General features: G+C 36.5%; 1 protein-coding gene across 4 annotated transcripts; it reads right to left on the reverse strand.

The window, feature by feature from the left end:
* Positions 1-462: 462 nt before the first annotated feature.
* On the reverse strand, positions 463-15,044 carry LOC105385850 (RUN and FYVE domain-containing protein 2). Of its 4 annotated transcripts, none has more exons than XM_038119661.2 (14): positions 14,793-15,044; positions 12,296-12,474; positions 11,964-12,073; positions 10,853-11,060; positions 10,243-10,418; positions 9,639-9,775; positions 6,889-6,947; positions 6,404-6,529; positions 6,105-6,245; positions 4,701-4,798; positions 1,893-2,034; positions 1,389-1,463; positions 1,033-1,263; positions 463-713 (listed from the first exon to the last, which is right to left on the reverse strand). In XM_038119661.2, the coding sequence occupies exons 1-14, from the start codon at positions 14,956-14,958 to the stop codon at positions 588-590; spliced, it is 1,974 nt and encodes a 657-aa protein (XP_037975589.2). In that variant the 5' UTR covers positions 14,959-15,044; the 3' UTR covers positions 463-587. The 4 variants fall into 4 exon arrangements, 3 of the variants coding, with proteins under 3 accessions (XP_037975589.2, XP_037975588.2, XP_037975590.2); XM_038119660.2 differs by lacking the exon at positions 14,793-15,044 and adding an exon at positions 12,600-13,345; XR_007266344.1 differs by lacking the exons at positions 463-713; positions 1,033-1,263; positions 1,389-1,463; positions 14,793-15,044 and adding an exon at positions 12,600-13,368 and having other exon boundaries at positions 1,984-2,034; positions 4,701-5,417.
* Positions 15,045-15,737: the final 693 nt, after the last annotated feature.

The raw sequence follows: 15,737 nt of genomic DNA on the forward strand, positions 1-15,737 counted from the left end.
AAATATTTAATAAGATCTCATTACGTTTAGAATATATTTTAAATGAACATTAAATAAATGCATATATTTTCGATGAATAATTAATGAAAGTAGTTTTGTTCAGATACCAATATTATTACATTTTGAATTTGGAATTGAAGTGGCAACCGAATTACGAGGCCAAACTTAATAAGTAACTATTTTTATAGGCATGGCATAGGTACGTAGTTCAAAACCTCAAGTAATTCATTGGTAAAAATTGTCATATTTATGTAGGACCAAGTGGCACCACCGCACCAACAGTAAATTTATCATTAAATTAACTATCTTTGGGTAGGTATCTGTTGCCACACTTATACGCTAAACTCAGACGGTAGGCATACAAATACAGGGTGTTGCAAAAAGGGTATACTAAGCCGAAACCTACATGTAGGTTTCGGCTTAGCATACCAATTTTGCAACACCCTGTATAATGTTTCATAACATAATATTCAACTGCAATACCCTATAATTTATCAACTACGAACAAACCTGTTACATCGTTATAAGCCACGAATTGAAGCACTATTTTCTCTCTTCGCATAAGCGATTTCAGTCTTTATTAACAGCTACGTAACGGTCACTTCTGTATAGCAGCCGTCGCATACCCTGACGGGTTTGTTTCCACCAGCCAAAGCCACGGATTTCTCACTACAGGCGCCGCAGAATATTAGCCCGCATCTTCTGCAGTGATGCTGAAAAATACACAAAGATGGATTTAGAATATGTATAATAAAGAAGAATATGGAAATGGCGGCGGTTACATAAGTGGGAGTGAGAAGGAGACCTAAGAGGATGTCGAGATAGCATGAGTCCATTCGCCTTATGTATTGTTTCTTTATTTGCGGGCGTCATACGAGAAAACAAAACACTAAATAAAATTTAATATCTCATATATTGGCTACTTTAGCTATGCAATGGTGCTGCCAAAGTTTATTATTCATTCCACCACTATCATATTGGCAAGTTTACATTATTACCAGCCAGTCTTTAAAACGAAAAGAGGTGCGTTACCTTTCTCCGTGCAATATTGAACTCTTTGGAGCAAGCGGTGCAGGCGATGGCGTCTTTATCGCTCAGCCAAGTGGGTGTCTCCTCAGGAATACTTCGCGCCTCTTTCTCCAGTAACTCTTGCAGCTGTAGTTTGTTCTCACTGAGCGTAGCGCCTACTTCTTCTAAGGTTTTTTGCGCTTCGGAATATTGCGTTTTTAGGACATGTTGCTCTTCTTGTAAGGCTAGGTATTTCTGTGAAATTAGAAATATGATTTTAAAAGGGGGTAACTTTATGTATGATACTGTAAGGATGGTATAGAAAGGTGGATGTCTAGAAGAGGATAAAGCTGATAAATAAATGAATATTTGTTATTTACCTGTCCGATGCATTTTAATGATTCTACTTCTTGCATTAGCATTGATATTTTGTCTCGATCTCTCACCATTGATTCCTGTGCAGAGAATGTTTAAATTATTGCACTAATTTTCATTATAAGACTGCCATTTGATAAAATTCTACTCATTCAGTTTTTAGACAGATTTTCAGCTCACTGGTGAACACACCATAATAATTTTTCTTATAAGTATTTAGGTACATACTTTTTCCTTTAGATAAGGGATTGTCACTTGTTTAAGCCGAACGTACACTACCGGCTAAACTAAGTTATAGTTCGCATAGTTGAGCCAGTTTTTCATACAGAGTGCATAGATTGCGGTGGACGCACGTGAATGAAAAACTGGCTCAAGTATGCGAACTAACTTAGTTTAGCCGGCAGTGGACGTTCGGCTTTAGACTCTATTTCCTAGCTCTTCCACTCATCCGTTCACCTCCATCTTCACATAAAACCAACTCTTATTATCCATAACTGTAAGTCTCATACTTGTAGCGATATCCTCCACTCCCGCTCTATCCTGAGGTCCCCCTCAGCCGCCACGGCCCGGGTCTCGGCCGCCGCCGCCTTCTGGCCCAGAGATCTAGAACTTTCCTCCAGAGTCTTCCGCGCTAGTTTGTCTTCTTGTAACCTGGTGACGTTTACCCACTTCTATATTTATTACTCGTGCGAATTAATTGTGCACCAGACTGGCAAAAATCAGAGGTCATATTAACTAGCTGTGGCGTACCGACGTGACCTCTGGTTCTTGCTGGCCAGGTGCACAGTTAATTCGCACGAGTAATAATTTGCCTGTATAGGGTGCTAAAAAGTGGTATGTTGACAGGAGGTGACGCAGGTGGTCAATATGAACAACTTTTGTACTACGAAAAATTGCTATAGAATGTATAAATTATTGCACAAATTTTCATGAGACTGCCATTGGATAAAATTCTACTCATTCAGTTTTTAGACTGATTGCTTCGTCATAGTAACTTTGTTTTCGTTGACTTGGTGGTGATTAGGTTTTTTGACAGCAATTTCCAAAAAGTTGTAGATCAAAGTGGTTTAGCATAACGAACTGAGTCACCCCATTTTGGCTTACTAAGTATACCACTTATCCAACACCCTGTAGACTCTTTGTATTTAAGAGTGGGAGCCAGTTTTTACTGTAGTTAAGTAAATGGCTTAGCTAGGTACTATAATATATTTTTTTATACTTACCTTCACAACTTGAATTTCAGCCAGAAACCAAACTTCTCATTACAATAAGGATGCAAACAAAAACTGATAAATAACAGATTTAACCACCTACCAATAAAGAAAATGTTTCTTATATAACTTATTATAATGGTTTGATCATTTTATACGAATAATTTAGGGTTGACTTCTAATAAACCAAATTGTATAAATCTTACTGAAAAAGAAACGTTTACAAAATGCGGAAGGACTCATGCTATCTCGGCCTATTAGTAGTAGTGTATAAGGTCCGTCAATAAAGAAACAGTATGAAAATGGCTGTTGACTAATACTGCTATCGCAGTGTGATTACGATTGTAGGTCAGTCAATCCTTTTTCCTACGCTCACTTATGTAACGACCGCCATTTTAGTATGTTTTCTTTATTTACGGGTGTTATATCTACTCAATACTTACGTAGTAGCCACAATTTAGGTTGTTTCTTTATCCTCGTGGATTATAATAAGTTATTTTAAAACACATCTTAATATTGGCTGTGTATCTTATTACCGGAACTTATTTCTGCCACCTTTGAGGTGCCTTTCCACCAGATATGACTGTGATATGCTGCGATGATTTGAAAGAAATCCGTTTTTCCCTTCCCACCAGTGCTATGCTATTTGGACTAATTAATATGATTGGTGGATATCTATTTATAGCAACGTAGCATACTACATATCTGGTGGAAAAGCATCCTAAACGTAGAGTACAGATGAACGAAGTCTTTAAAATCATCAGAAAGGAAGAAAGGTACTAACATAAATCATGCAAACATAATGACAGGACAGGTAGTGGCAAACCTACACAATAAACCAAACTGAATTAAGTAAAATTTTAAAAAGCATATTTCTATCGACTCAATCCAAATAAAATACAAGTTCATTGAATATAGGATTTATTATTTATGAATGTTTTTTAAAATATTTTATTATAAACAATACTTGTACACACTATGTTTTCTAATTATAAAAAAGTATATTAAGGAAGCCAATTTATTTATTGGATCCACGGATTTCGCTAAATATAAGCATTAGCTAATACTCACTAATATGTATCACAATATTATAATTGTACATTACCTTATATATTTTTTCATTTATCAAATGAGATCGAATATACTAATGTGGTGTTCATTCGTCAATACATAATATATTTTATCAAAGGATTTAATTTATATAAACAACATAACAAATTTAGTATATTGTAAATTACATTAGTGTCTATGATTAACAAAATACCAAGAACAAAACAGTATATTTCTAGTAGATCACATTATCAACGTAAATATGAAAAGGTTAATCTTATTGAATAGTTTCTATAACAACCATCATGAAAGAAAATAAACTTAGAAGTTTTATAACTTTTAACGAAATATCTTAATACCACAGCAACTGTAAGCTATAAGCAATCTGTAGCCTTAACATCTATGAGATCCTAAAATATGAAAAATACTTTCAAAAATAGAGTTGACATCAATGTTTCAAGTTTATTGTGGGGGTTTGCCAATATATTTTTTTTTACCTCTATAGTTCCAAGCTGTGCACTGCCCACACCTACATAAGTGCTCTTAATTTCCTACAAAATATCCGGAACGTTCACTTATTCCAATGTAAACCAGCCAATTCACACACATGTCTCCAAAATTCCACCTTTCTCGCTCTTTAACACAATACTTTAGCCAGATGGCAACAGTATATCAATCCTTTATTTATTTACACTGAAATAAGTGAAATGTATCCGTTGCTACTCTACATACATCCGTTATGACTCTGAGCTAAGCTATAAGGCATCAACGCGCTGGCCACTCTGCTTCAAAACATTAAACTTTGTGCTACTTATTTTATGATTCATTATTTGTTGTAGCGTCAATGCAATATGACTAGAGGAATAGTATTCCCTGAGCAAATAGCACCGTATATATTTTAGCTTAGCAGGTGCTATCAAAACGGATGCATTTAGAGTAGCCATCTGATATGTAAAGCGATACACAAAATAGCATATTATGCTCCAGGCATCATTCAAGTCCATAGTTGTAGGGTTACCCCGAGGTTGCGATGACATATAAAAAAAATCAACCTACTTTTCATCGAGCTGGTTTATCGTGGTGCCCATCGATTCAGTCTTTGCTTCCAATTTGGCTATTAATTCTGTTTTATGTTTCAAGGAACTTTCACATTCCTAAAACAAAGCCAATAAAACATTAGCAATGTCAACTCGTGCAAGTAAAATGTTAGTAAACGCTAGAACCTTAGGTATTAATTATTATCTTTCAACCGGGGTCAATACATTGGCTTCCTTAATAGACCTGGTCAATTCACGCTCATGAAATAGTTTTGTTAACAAGAAAAGTGTGGTAGCCTCTCAAGATAGCACGATATTAAGTTAATAACAATATAGCAGGTAAAGGGAGAACATTTCTAAACAGAAAATTTTATGCATGAAGTCAGAAAGTCGCGAGATCAAAACGCCTGTTTTACTCAGCTAGTTCCTAAACGTTACTATTTTTTTTGCCTTCCGGCTTTCTGAACGGTGGTATTTCTTGTAAGTTTAGCTTTTTATTTGGAGGACCATCATCTTTTGCTTTGGCCTTTTTGCTTTCGGCTCTGAGCTTTATTAATTTTTCTCCTAGGTTGTCCTCATTTGTAGTTGGGGACCTTAGTGCTTTAGACAGATCGTTATCGGGTCCTAGAAATTGGTTATATTTCTCGAGGTTGTGCAGTATTTTGCCGATTTGCTCAGCTTTCACTTGTAGTCTCGATACCATCTCTCCTTTCTGTGTTAGTTCTATCTCACACTCCTTCCGTTCATAGCGCGGCAATGATAAATAGATTAGAGCGTTAGTATGTTACAAATAAATATTAAATATACTTAATGTGTGTAGAATTATCAAAGGAACTCTGCTAATGGAAAATTAAGTAGGGTAGTGCAATAAGTGAAGAGAAAGATTGTAAAATATTATGTATAATACTTAAATTCAAAAAATTATTATGGAAATATGAAGCCAATTTACGAAATCCAATACATACTTAGATAGTTAGGTACAAATAAATAGGAGTGCATTAACCGAGTGGGCGTCAAATTATGCAACCGAAGAGAATACATCGACGGGAAAATAAGCGAAACTCATCAATCTGGCCCACGCTATGGCCTTCATGGTCGTACAGCCTGTATTGTATTGTCTGTGCTCTTTTGTTTAGAAAAAAATATACTGTTCGTTTTTCAAATGTTGACAGTCGTAGAGGTCAACATTATTTTTACGGATAACGTAACGACTGTCGAATCGGTATTCATTTAGTTTTTGTTTATGTGACGTCATTGAATTAGGTAAATGGATATAATTGTGATTTGAGTAATTTAACTACTAAAGAGCTGTGAAATAATTTATCTAACTAATTGATTCGGTTCCATTAATTAGGTTAGTGGTTACAAGGGTTAATGTTGGTATATTTGTTGCATGCTTGTCAAAGTATAATGAGGGTCTTACCTGAAGTTTTTTGTACATTTCAAGGTTAATAAGTTTGATGTCATCTAGTTGCCGTCGCAACGATATTATTGTGTCTTGCTTATCATGAATGTCTTTCTCTAATAATTTCATGGCAACTTCCATTTCAGCTTTAAGCGACACCTGAAAATTAAGATATTGTATGTTTAGTTTGAGATACTGATAAGGTATACTTACATTATAGATTTCTGCTAGACGGGCTTAAAATATAGTTGGTATGGTAGAGATTGTCGAGGAAAAATCTAATGTGACATTATTATAATTTTTATTTGAATGTTTACCTGCAAGTCTAATTCCTTTTGTAACTCTGCCGACTTCTTTCTCTCTTCCTCCAATACCTTGGATAATTCGCTGTCCTTTTCATTCTTTGCCTTATCAGACGATGCACTCTTAATACTACGTTTTTCCTGAAAATGTAGAACGCATATTATGATAAGTAATAATTATGTCAATTTTTATGTGTAGGTTAGGTACACTAGGTACAAATGTAGGACATACCTAGATATAAAATATTTTTACTTCTTGTGAGTAAGTTTAAGTAGTGTAATTTTTCTAATGAAATAGAAAGACCTACTGAACGGATATTTTTGTGCAATACAGAATTCAAATTGCATTGAATGATGAAATTATTATGATTTACGTGTATAATCAAAACATTTCATAAAGGGTACGTATTGCTTGATCAATTGTATAAAAAATAAAATATATAAACATTATAAAACATATATACATATTATTACATATACAATTCAAAATAAACACATACCTCTTCATCCGACGGTAATTCCACTACTTTAATCCTAGTGTCTTTGTTTATATCTTGACCTGAAACAAAATATTTTACATGACTTCATAAAATTGTATTTTAGTTACAGCGGTGGACAAATTTTCACATTATCTTTTATCACAATGTGTCACCAATCAATACATTGCACATCCTACCATTCAAGTAAAAAAACATTACTCAAAGTTTACAAAAACAAAACCGCAAATCTAAAACAAACTCGTAAAAGTGTCAAAGAACTTTCGCGCCATCTTTTATTTGTAACCCTAAAATACCCGGCGCGAAACATAAATAACTCACACAATGGCCTAAAAGACGTTCGTTTCGTTTTCGTCATCGAAGAGCCCATGACAGCGGCTCGGGCGGCGGTTAGATCCACACTGACAATAAAATACGATAGCAATAACGATGATTATCGTGAGGTGTATGACGCATCGTAGGTATTGTTAAATCGCAAGGTGCATTTTACTATTGAGCTAAGCGATGCCGATGTGCGGTAAGTGGTGTATTTATGCTGTCTCGGCGATTCCAAAGCGATACTAAGTTTGTAGTGCATTGCTGCGGTGAGCCGCTTTCGATTGAACGCTGATGTAATACTAATTAATTATAGTTTTGCACACGCCGAGTTTTCCTGAATAGGGTTCCTAATTCCTATGTAGGTAGTCAAGTACATCAGAATGGCTGTCGCGTAGTGGGAGACTACCTTTTAAGGGTCGGAAGGAAGTGAGCGTGTGTTTGTATTTTGGTACTTCAAATTTATAGCTAAGCCAATAAGAGTAACTGTAAAAGCTATCATGGAGCCATAAAGATGTATTCGAAAATATCTATACATTTTTATTTGTTATCATCAGCAGTGAAAGATTACGGGTTGATGCTGAATGTAATAATTAATGGTGATTGAGCTTTATCCGAGATAAAATAGAGATTTCATGTAGGTACTTGAAAAATATGTGTAATTTAGTAGCTATTCAAAGTCGTAATGGTTTTGGGTAGTTTCTGTCACATGTTGAATATTTGTAATACTTAAATTTATTTTACCCCAAGAAAAGGCTGCATAATCAAATATTTTCACACAGATTGGGTGATGAGATCACACTTATGATTCATCATTTTTACAGATATCCAAAGATATAGACCAGATAACTTTATTTATTAACTGATAGCTACTAGTTATTATTATGTGCTGATAGAAAAAGTAATATATGACTGTATACTTAATAATAGACTGAGATTTTGGGTTCTTAAGCGGATGTGCAAATATTCGCAGATACAAACTAGACCTAATTAGAAATAGTGCAAACATAAGCATCAAATCTAAATATGATGAGTGATAAGGTATGTGAGGTTAGCAGCTAGCCTTTGTATAAATAACCCTTCAAAAGAAAAAAAAGGTTTAATATTTCATTAATTTAAAACGTATAGCATAAAGTTCAAAATATGGAGGCCGTATCCCGTAGTAGTGGTTGGAATATTCCAACCACTACTACGGGATAAACTGCAAAGCCGATTCTCTTGTGAACCAAAATAGACGGTTGCGTATTTTAAGAAACATAAATAAAGCCGTATTTTTATTTCAAAGCTGCCGTATTATTAAAGAATATAAGCCCTTCCTGTTTGTATACTTTGAACCCAGCTCAAGCAAGTGTGGGAGTGGAACAATAATAACTAACTTTGCGTAGGTGCGAGATTTAGAATACACCTAAATATTATTTGAGTCTATAAAAACTAATAAAACGGTATAGGTCGCTGCTAATAATTATTAATACTGGACACACAGGTGTGTTATTTCAAACTTTAGATATTCATATTATGTATAGGGCTAAACGAGGCGACTGTTTGACAAACTAGCATTTTACAATCACTGTGTTAATAATTAGCTAATCGTAACGCTAACGTAGGGACACGTAAGTAACGTTATGTCGAAGTCGACCTACATGCAAGATGTTATGCTTTATTAGCGAAACACTAATCGCGTGCCACTACATAAATATTTATTAACTATTTGTACCTATATATTTTTTAGCAAAAGGTTATTTAGTTTAGACCTGATTTAGTTCTAGTCTAGTTCTTTAGTACCTACGCTATGCCAAGTGCCCGATTTCGGCGAGTTAGTATGGGAACTATAAAACCAGATCTATTCTTAGGTACCAATGCAGTTTTAGTATCATTAAAAACGATTAAATAATTCTCAAAACAGATATGTATATGTCTCCGACCCTGTAAAGTGTAGTGAAATGAATGTAAGTATCTGAAACAAAAGTCCAAGATCCAACATCTTAACTAATATACCTAGACCTTTAGTTGTCTGTTGAATAAAATAAATTAAATTAAATTAAATTAAATCTAAAACTAATTGTTCCTGTTTAACTATAATGTAAGCTAGGTATATATAAATGCGCATATGTGCTACTAAGCTATGATAAATTTGTTATGTAGTGCAACTCCTTACCCACAGTCAAAACATATTATAACATTTGGTTTTGTGGGATGTATGTAATAGCATAAGTTGTTTTCTTTGAATAAAGATATATTCTATTCTAAAAAAAAAAAAAAGATATATAATCTTTTGAGTTTATTTATAAAAGTTAATTTGTAGGTATATTCCTATTCTTTGCAGTCTAAGCTCGGCCGCTAGGTACTAGACAACACACACCTATTAATCTTATTATTACATTTTGTTTCTTGCAGAATACTTAACTTCATTCCAAATAAAACATACATAAATTTCTTACCTAAAGCATACTTGAGTTGGTTGTTCTCCTCCACTAGTGAAATCATTGTGTTTTTAGCGATGGCCATGTCTTCCTTCATGAGAGCATTGGTAGTCGTCAGACTTTCCACTTTAGCTTGCAGGTTCGCCACTGTTGCACTGGGGACAACATTATGTTATTAGAGGATAATTACTATAGTATTTTAATCTATTATGAACCATATAATATAGGTACATACACAAATACATGTAGATTAGTTCAGATGGGTAGTACCAATTATAAAGGCTGTTGTAAAAATGGAATAGTGGGCCGAAAATGGTACACACAATTCGATCCGTAGTAATTTAAAATGTATGAAAGGAAGAAATGGAATGATGGACTACGTGAAATAAGATTGAATATAGAGACAATAAACTTGAGAAGGCCTAGCACGGGGCACCATTTAAGACGCAACAAAAGTTTAGTGCGCGATGTTAGTGAGCGCAGTGCCAAACTTTTGTCACATCTTAATTGCGCCCCGTGCTAGCTCTTCTGGTTGTCGGTATCGCTATGGCTTTGTTTACTCTCTGTATTTTCGGCGTTGCCGTTCCTACAGAAAGAAAATCAAGAGAGAGACTGCACTAACTTGAGATGTCGATTAAGCTCTTCAATATAGTTCTTCTGGTCGAGCATGGTATTTATATGACGTTGCTTCGGCTCAGTTGCGACGTTGCCGCTGTTACTCAGGTCGTTGGACGAGCTGCTGCCTCGCAGGTACAGAGAGAAGTCTATGACGCCCTGCTGGCTGTCCAGGTCTTCTTCCTGAGGAGATGGTGTAGAGGTTAGTATTTTAGTATAACTGGTTTAAGGTCAGTGATAATTGTTATGAGGAAAATTTGAAGATTTTGGATCCCGTGGATACCGACCGCGACAACGAATTTAAATCTAGGTCCATTTCTAAAACCTACATTTCACATGACATGCGTGCAATATCTTTTCGCCATTATACGCCTTTGTAACTTCCTTTCAAATAAACTAAACTTTGCTTTTAAAACATCTAATAGGTACCTATGTTTCGAAATTAAATCATGTCACTCTTCCTGTTGACTAAGTACCATTGTACGTCTGTAACCTATAACAACTCGTCACGCCACACCAAAGCTGCACTTAGTAACGCTTCAGTTCACTCCCATAGTTTCTATGTTAAGGTCATGCCCACACAGAAATAGCCTCTCACGGGCAGAACCCTTACTGACCTTGACACAGAGGTTGCAATCGACGACATTGAGGCCGACTAACAGGCCGGTGATGATGACGGCTTCTTCGTTCAGCATCAGGGCGTGAGGTTCGAAGTATTCTTCGAGGGTTTCCTCTCGATGTTCTAGAAGGATCCGGAGGTAATCGGCCAGACGCTTCTGCATGAGGGCCAGGCGCAGCCACGCGCGCGCGCGACCCATGGCGGTTCTGTTGACGGTTGACGGGTTAAATAACTAGATAAAGTGTCTGATTATGTGTCACGAGTATTTGTTGTCATGCGGATGCTAAGCTTATGTTGTCTCGTTTTTCACTTTTATTGTAGGTACCACTTATTGACTTAAATGTGCAACATTATGGGCTCAATAGCTAAAATGTTTTGCAATTATCTTAAATTGTTTTTGTAAGGAAGAAATCCTATTTATATGTATAGGTAGTTGGTAAACAATCAAATAGGATTTAACACAAAACACAACGCACTTAGGCCAGTTTCGCTAAGACCCACAAATCCGTTACCAAGGTTTCTGTTTCTCAGGTTACCGTTTAATCAATGCTAGGTATAAGACTTGTTATCCCATTTTATATACTACCTATATGCATTTAGAGATTAAGAGTTATGCATTTAGGTAGATATAAATATGTACAGCTGAGATTAGAATGGAAAATACGAAAACGCGACCTGTGGTGCGTTGATCTTTGCTGCATAAGCCTACAGTTAGCCGGTAGTGTTTGTGCGAGGAAGGATATCTCGCTTAAGTTTGAGTACACCTTCATCATCATCATCAGCCAATAATCATCCACTGCTGGACATAGGCCTCTCGCAAGGAGCGCCACAACACTCGGTCCTCGGCCTTCCTCATCCAACCACTACCCGCCACCCGCCTAAGGTCGTCAGTCCAGCGGGCAGGAGGGCGTCCCACGCTGCGTTTGCCTGTTCGTGGTCTCCACTCGAGAACTCGTCTACCCCAACGGTTATCGGTTCTTCGGCAGATATGATCAGCCCACTGCCACTTCAGCTTGCATATTTTGACAGCTATGTCGGTAACCTTAGTCCTTTGATGGATAACCTCGGAGTACACCTTACTAGCTAATATTACAATATTAGAGACTTACTTCACAGTGGGTAGATCGCGAACGCTGGCCGTAATGTCGGCTGCTTCAGGAGAGAACTTCTGAACCATCTGCAGAATGTCCCACAGCTCCTTCTTAGGGCCGAGAAGTCCCTGAAATAACGAGTAACTATTTACTGAAATGCCTTGTTCTGTGACGTCATAGAGGGTGTAATGTTATGACGTCATTAGATGTTTATATGTGCAGATAATAATATATGTAGGTATATGCAATGTCGAATTATATTCTTAATAGGCAATTAGTATCTATAGAAAATGAATTAGACTTAGACCATTTAGACAAATCGAACCTTACCTAGTTTATTATTGACGTACCTTCTTAGGTTTGAGTCCATGGCGCATAACGTGCTCAAGCACGATGAAGAAGTGATGCAGCGGCAGATGATCACTGTCCAACATGCGGCCATAACGCAGGGACTGCTCTATCAACTCCTTCACGATCAGTTTAGAAATGTTCACCAAGTTGCTACGCTCGATGACCACCGGGTCCCGCGCTGCGAAAGAAGAAAACAAACTATAATACTGGCCACTTATAATAGTAAAGTTTAAATGCCATGAAGGTTGCGACCGAAAACTTTTTGAACACTGGCCGTATAGACAAACTTTTTGGAGTCATTACCCATCAAAGAGTGCATCGGATCGTTGGGCGACGTGACAGCGGCAGTCTCAGACGGGCGGATGTACGAGTCTTGCATCGCGTCCATGTCGTGGAGCTCCTTGAGGCAGAGCCACTCGCCGTCGACAGACACGCGGAAGTTGCAGAGGTAGATGGTGTCTTGCGCTCCGGCCATGTCCCCGTCGGGGTCGCCCTGAACCGCCGCGGGCAGCCCTAGCGCCGGCAGAGGCGCCACCCCTTGCACGGCCGACAGCGAACGCATAATAATGCAAAACAATCGACAAGCGAAAACGACAACACCGCACCGCGAATCTTCAAACACACATCACGCTTTCCGGCTACTGAAGGTCAATCAATACGCTGCTTCGACTGCCGAAACTACGGTTTTTACTCCATTCTCTGGCGATAATCTTCAATGAATGGATATTGGAAAGGCTGTGCACACACGCGATAAGCTTGATGACTGATTAATGAATAGTGAATAGGGTTTTCCCGCAACTTCAGGCTATTGATTGCCGAGGGTGGAATGACTGTACTGAGAGGCGGAAATCAATACTCGGGGACGGTGGCGCCATCTATGGAGGGGAATACGGAGACTCGGTGGAGGTATACAAAGTGTGTTGTTGTTTGTTTGAACAGCTGTTTGCGCCTTGCGCGACTTTCACGCATGGTGAGGCATTAATTTCAGGTGGTGTTGAAGTGTAAAATGTATATTACTTATAAGTAGGTAGTTACAATTAAGTACCTAATTGACACACTTATATTAAATAATTTATTTATATATTTTTTTAGTGTCTGGCATTAGTTTTCATTGGTTATTTATTAATTAGGACAATAGTCCTAGAAAGAAATCTGGCTGAGATCAGAGCCTAATTATAAAAAATAAATATTAGATAGAATAATAACCTAACCTAAACCTATAATATTATAAAGTAGTAAGATTTGATTGTTTCTTTGTGTTTTTATAGGCCTTCAAACTATTATTTTACCATTTGAGTAGAAGCCAACATTATCCTGATGAACATGGCTACATTAGGTACGCTTAGAATACTGAAATCTACAAATACCTGAAAATGCTATGAGTGATCAAAGATATCTGCTGAAACAGCTCAAAATATAAGGACAGGCTAGAGAGACATATCAACAAATGAAGGAGAGTTCAACTGAGTGAACTGGATGATACAGTTGAAGTAATGTTCATTGGCACATTTTGACATGATTCACTGAATTGATTTCATTTACTATGATTCTTGTGGAAACCTAGTGTTCTACTTTCACAGGTGCCACCGATGTTAGGTTACACTTTACAATACCTTTTGACCACATGTGGTTTGAAATTTGAGTGAATTAAAAGACATATCTTCTTCAAAAGATATATCTTTGAATTGTGTTTTCAATTAAGGAGTTTAAGTACAATAAATAATACCACATGTTCTTACGGTGATGGAAAACATGGTGAGGAAACCTGCACATCTAGATTCTAGATACATGTGTATCCTAAGTGCATTGTACTTATCCCAAAATGGCGATATGGTTTGCAATCTATCACATGAGTACAAATGTGCTGCGAAAAGTAGGTGGCTCGCTTATGAGCCACCTCTGACTACACCTTCGAGGATTACAGTCATGAGTGCATATAAAAGACACATTTTAAAGAGATAAACAGCTAGTTTTCTTTATAAAAAATACTTGTAGATTAAAAATGCACTATTTCTATGCACTTTTTGCTATATTTCAATGACACCTAGCATTAAACCATAGGCTACTTTATAAGCGAAGCAACCAAGCTCACAGAAAAAGCTAGTCATAAATAAAAAACAATTTAATTTAACACCAAATGCTCTGGTTGTGAATGAAAACATTCTTTGGAAATATGCAAATCAGAGAATAACTACATATGGGTGTGTGCGGTAGATTCAGTGTGATGATTTTGAAATAATGGACATATAATGCTTAAATGAAGACAATAGAACTACTAAATGGTTATGTTATGTGTTACAAATTCCTAATTCAGTTACTCAGAAAAAGAATGAATAGGATAATACGTAGACAAAATAAACACAATAACAGTAGGTATTATTATCCAATCAGTAGGTCATAAGCCCGTACATACGGTTTTAGTTCGGATATTTCAAACATGCATTACATAGGAAAGAAACTGTATATTATTTTAATAACATCCGGACATTTACTTACGTTTAGAGCTGAATAAATAAGACTTCTCTGGCTTGGAAATCAGCAGATCCGGCCATCTGTCTTCTTTAGAGGAAGTAGTGGAAGGGGAGCGATCGAATAAACCTTTCACTGAACTACTCGAAGTTGCTGGTGAAATACCAGCATCTTTCTCTCTGGAAGACGCCATAATTAATAAAAATCAAAATATAAATTGGAAAAACATAGCGGCGGAATTTAATTTTGCAAACGCGTCACACGAAATGACGAAAACAAATGTCAACTTCAATATCTTCTGTCAATGTCAACAAGTCATGTCAGCTGACAAAAATTTTAGTGATGGGATAGCATTATAGATTGTATTTTAGAATCGAGTTGGTATTGGTTGGATAACAAAGACTTTGAAAAGTCGTGAAAAATAATTATGCTTTTGCATTGAGACTTTGTTAGTCACGTGATTTTTACTATAGAGAGCAGAGTTTTTACGAGACTTGATAAAAACTTTATGCCTCTATATACAATACAAACAACAAGTAAAAAAAAAGTATTTATGAATAATCCACAATATAATGCATCTTCTTGAAATTATTCTTAGCTTGTTGGTGGCAAGCATACGACTAGTAGGTACACAGCTGCACGGCTAGTATGGCCATAATAAGACAAGACGTAAAGTGACTGTAAAAAATATTATTACCTAGGTACTATGTTGTGACATGGTGGTGAAAGATTACCCAGTCTGATCAATCCTGTTCTTGGTTGCCCAGGGTGCGCCGGACTTAGTAAGGTTCAGTCGATACGTCTCTCAGGAAGATTTCTTTCAACGCTGAATAACATGATAAAAAAGTACTTACAGTAAAGCTATGAAGTTCTGAAAACGGAAGTGGATTCTAACTAATTGTTAAAGACCGTATTTATTCGATCTATTATTTTTATTGAAGTACAAACCGTTAAAAATCCATTATCAATCGG

The sequence above is a fragment of the Plutella xylostella genome, chromosome 6 (assembly GCF_932276165.1).
Source record: "Plutella xylostella chromosome 6, ilPluXylo3.1, whole genome shotgun sequence".
Classification (NCBI taxonomy): Eukaryota; Metazoa; Arthropoda; class Insecta; order Lepidoptera; family Plutellidae; genus Plutella; species Plutella xylostella.

What these genes read in the sequence shown, in the direction of transcription:
- LOC105385850 (XM_038119660.2), bottom strand. Translation starts at nt 12,858, where the DNA reads ATGCGTTCGCTGTCGGCCGTGCAAGGGGTGGCGCCTCTGCCGGCGCTA. An exon ending in ATGGACTCAAACCTAAGAAG is followed by an intron (nt 12,074 to 12,295) that starts GTACGTCAATAA and finishes TCGTTATTTCAG; the next exon opens with GGACTTCTCGGCCCTAAGAA. An exon ending in ATTGCAACCTCTGTGTCAAG is followed by an intron (nt 10,419 to 10,852) that starts GTCAGTAAGGGT and finishes CCATCTCCTCAG; the next exon opens with GAAGAAGACCTGGACAGCCA.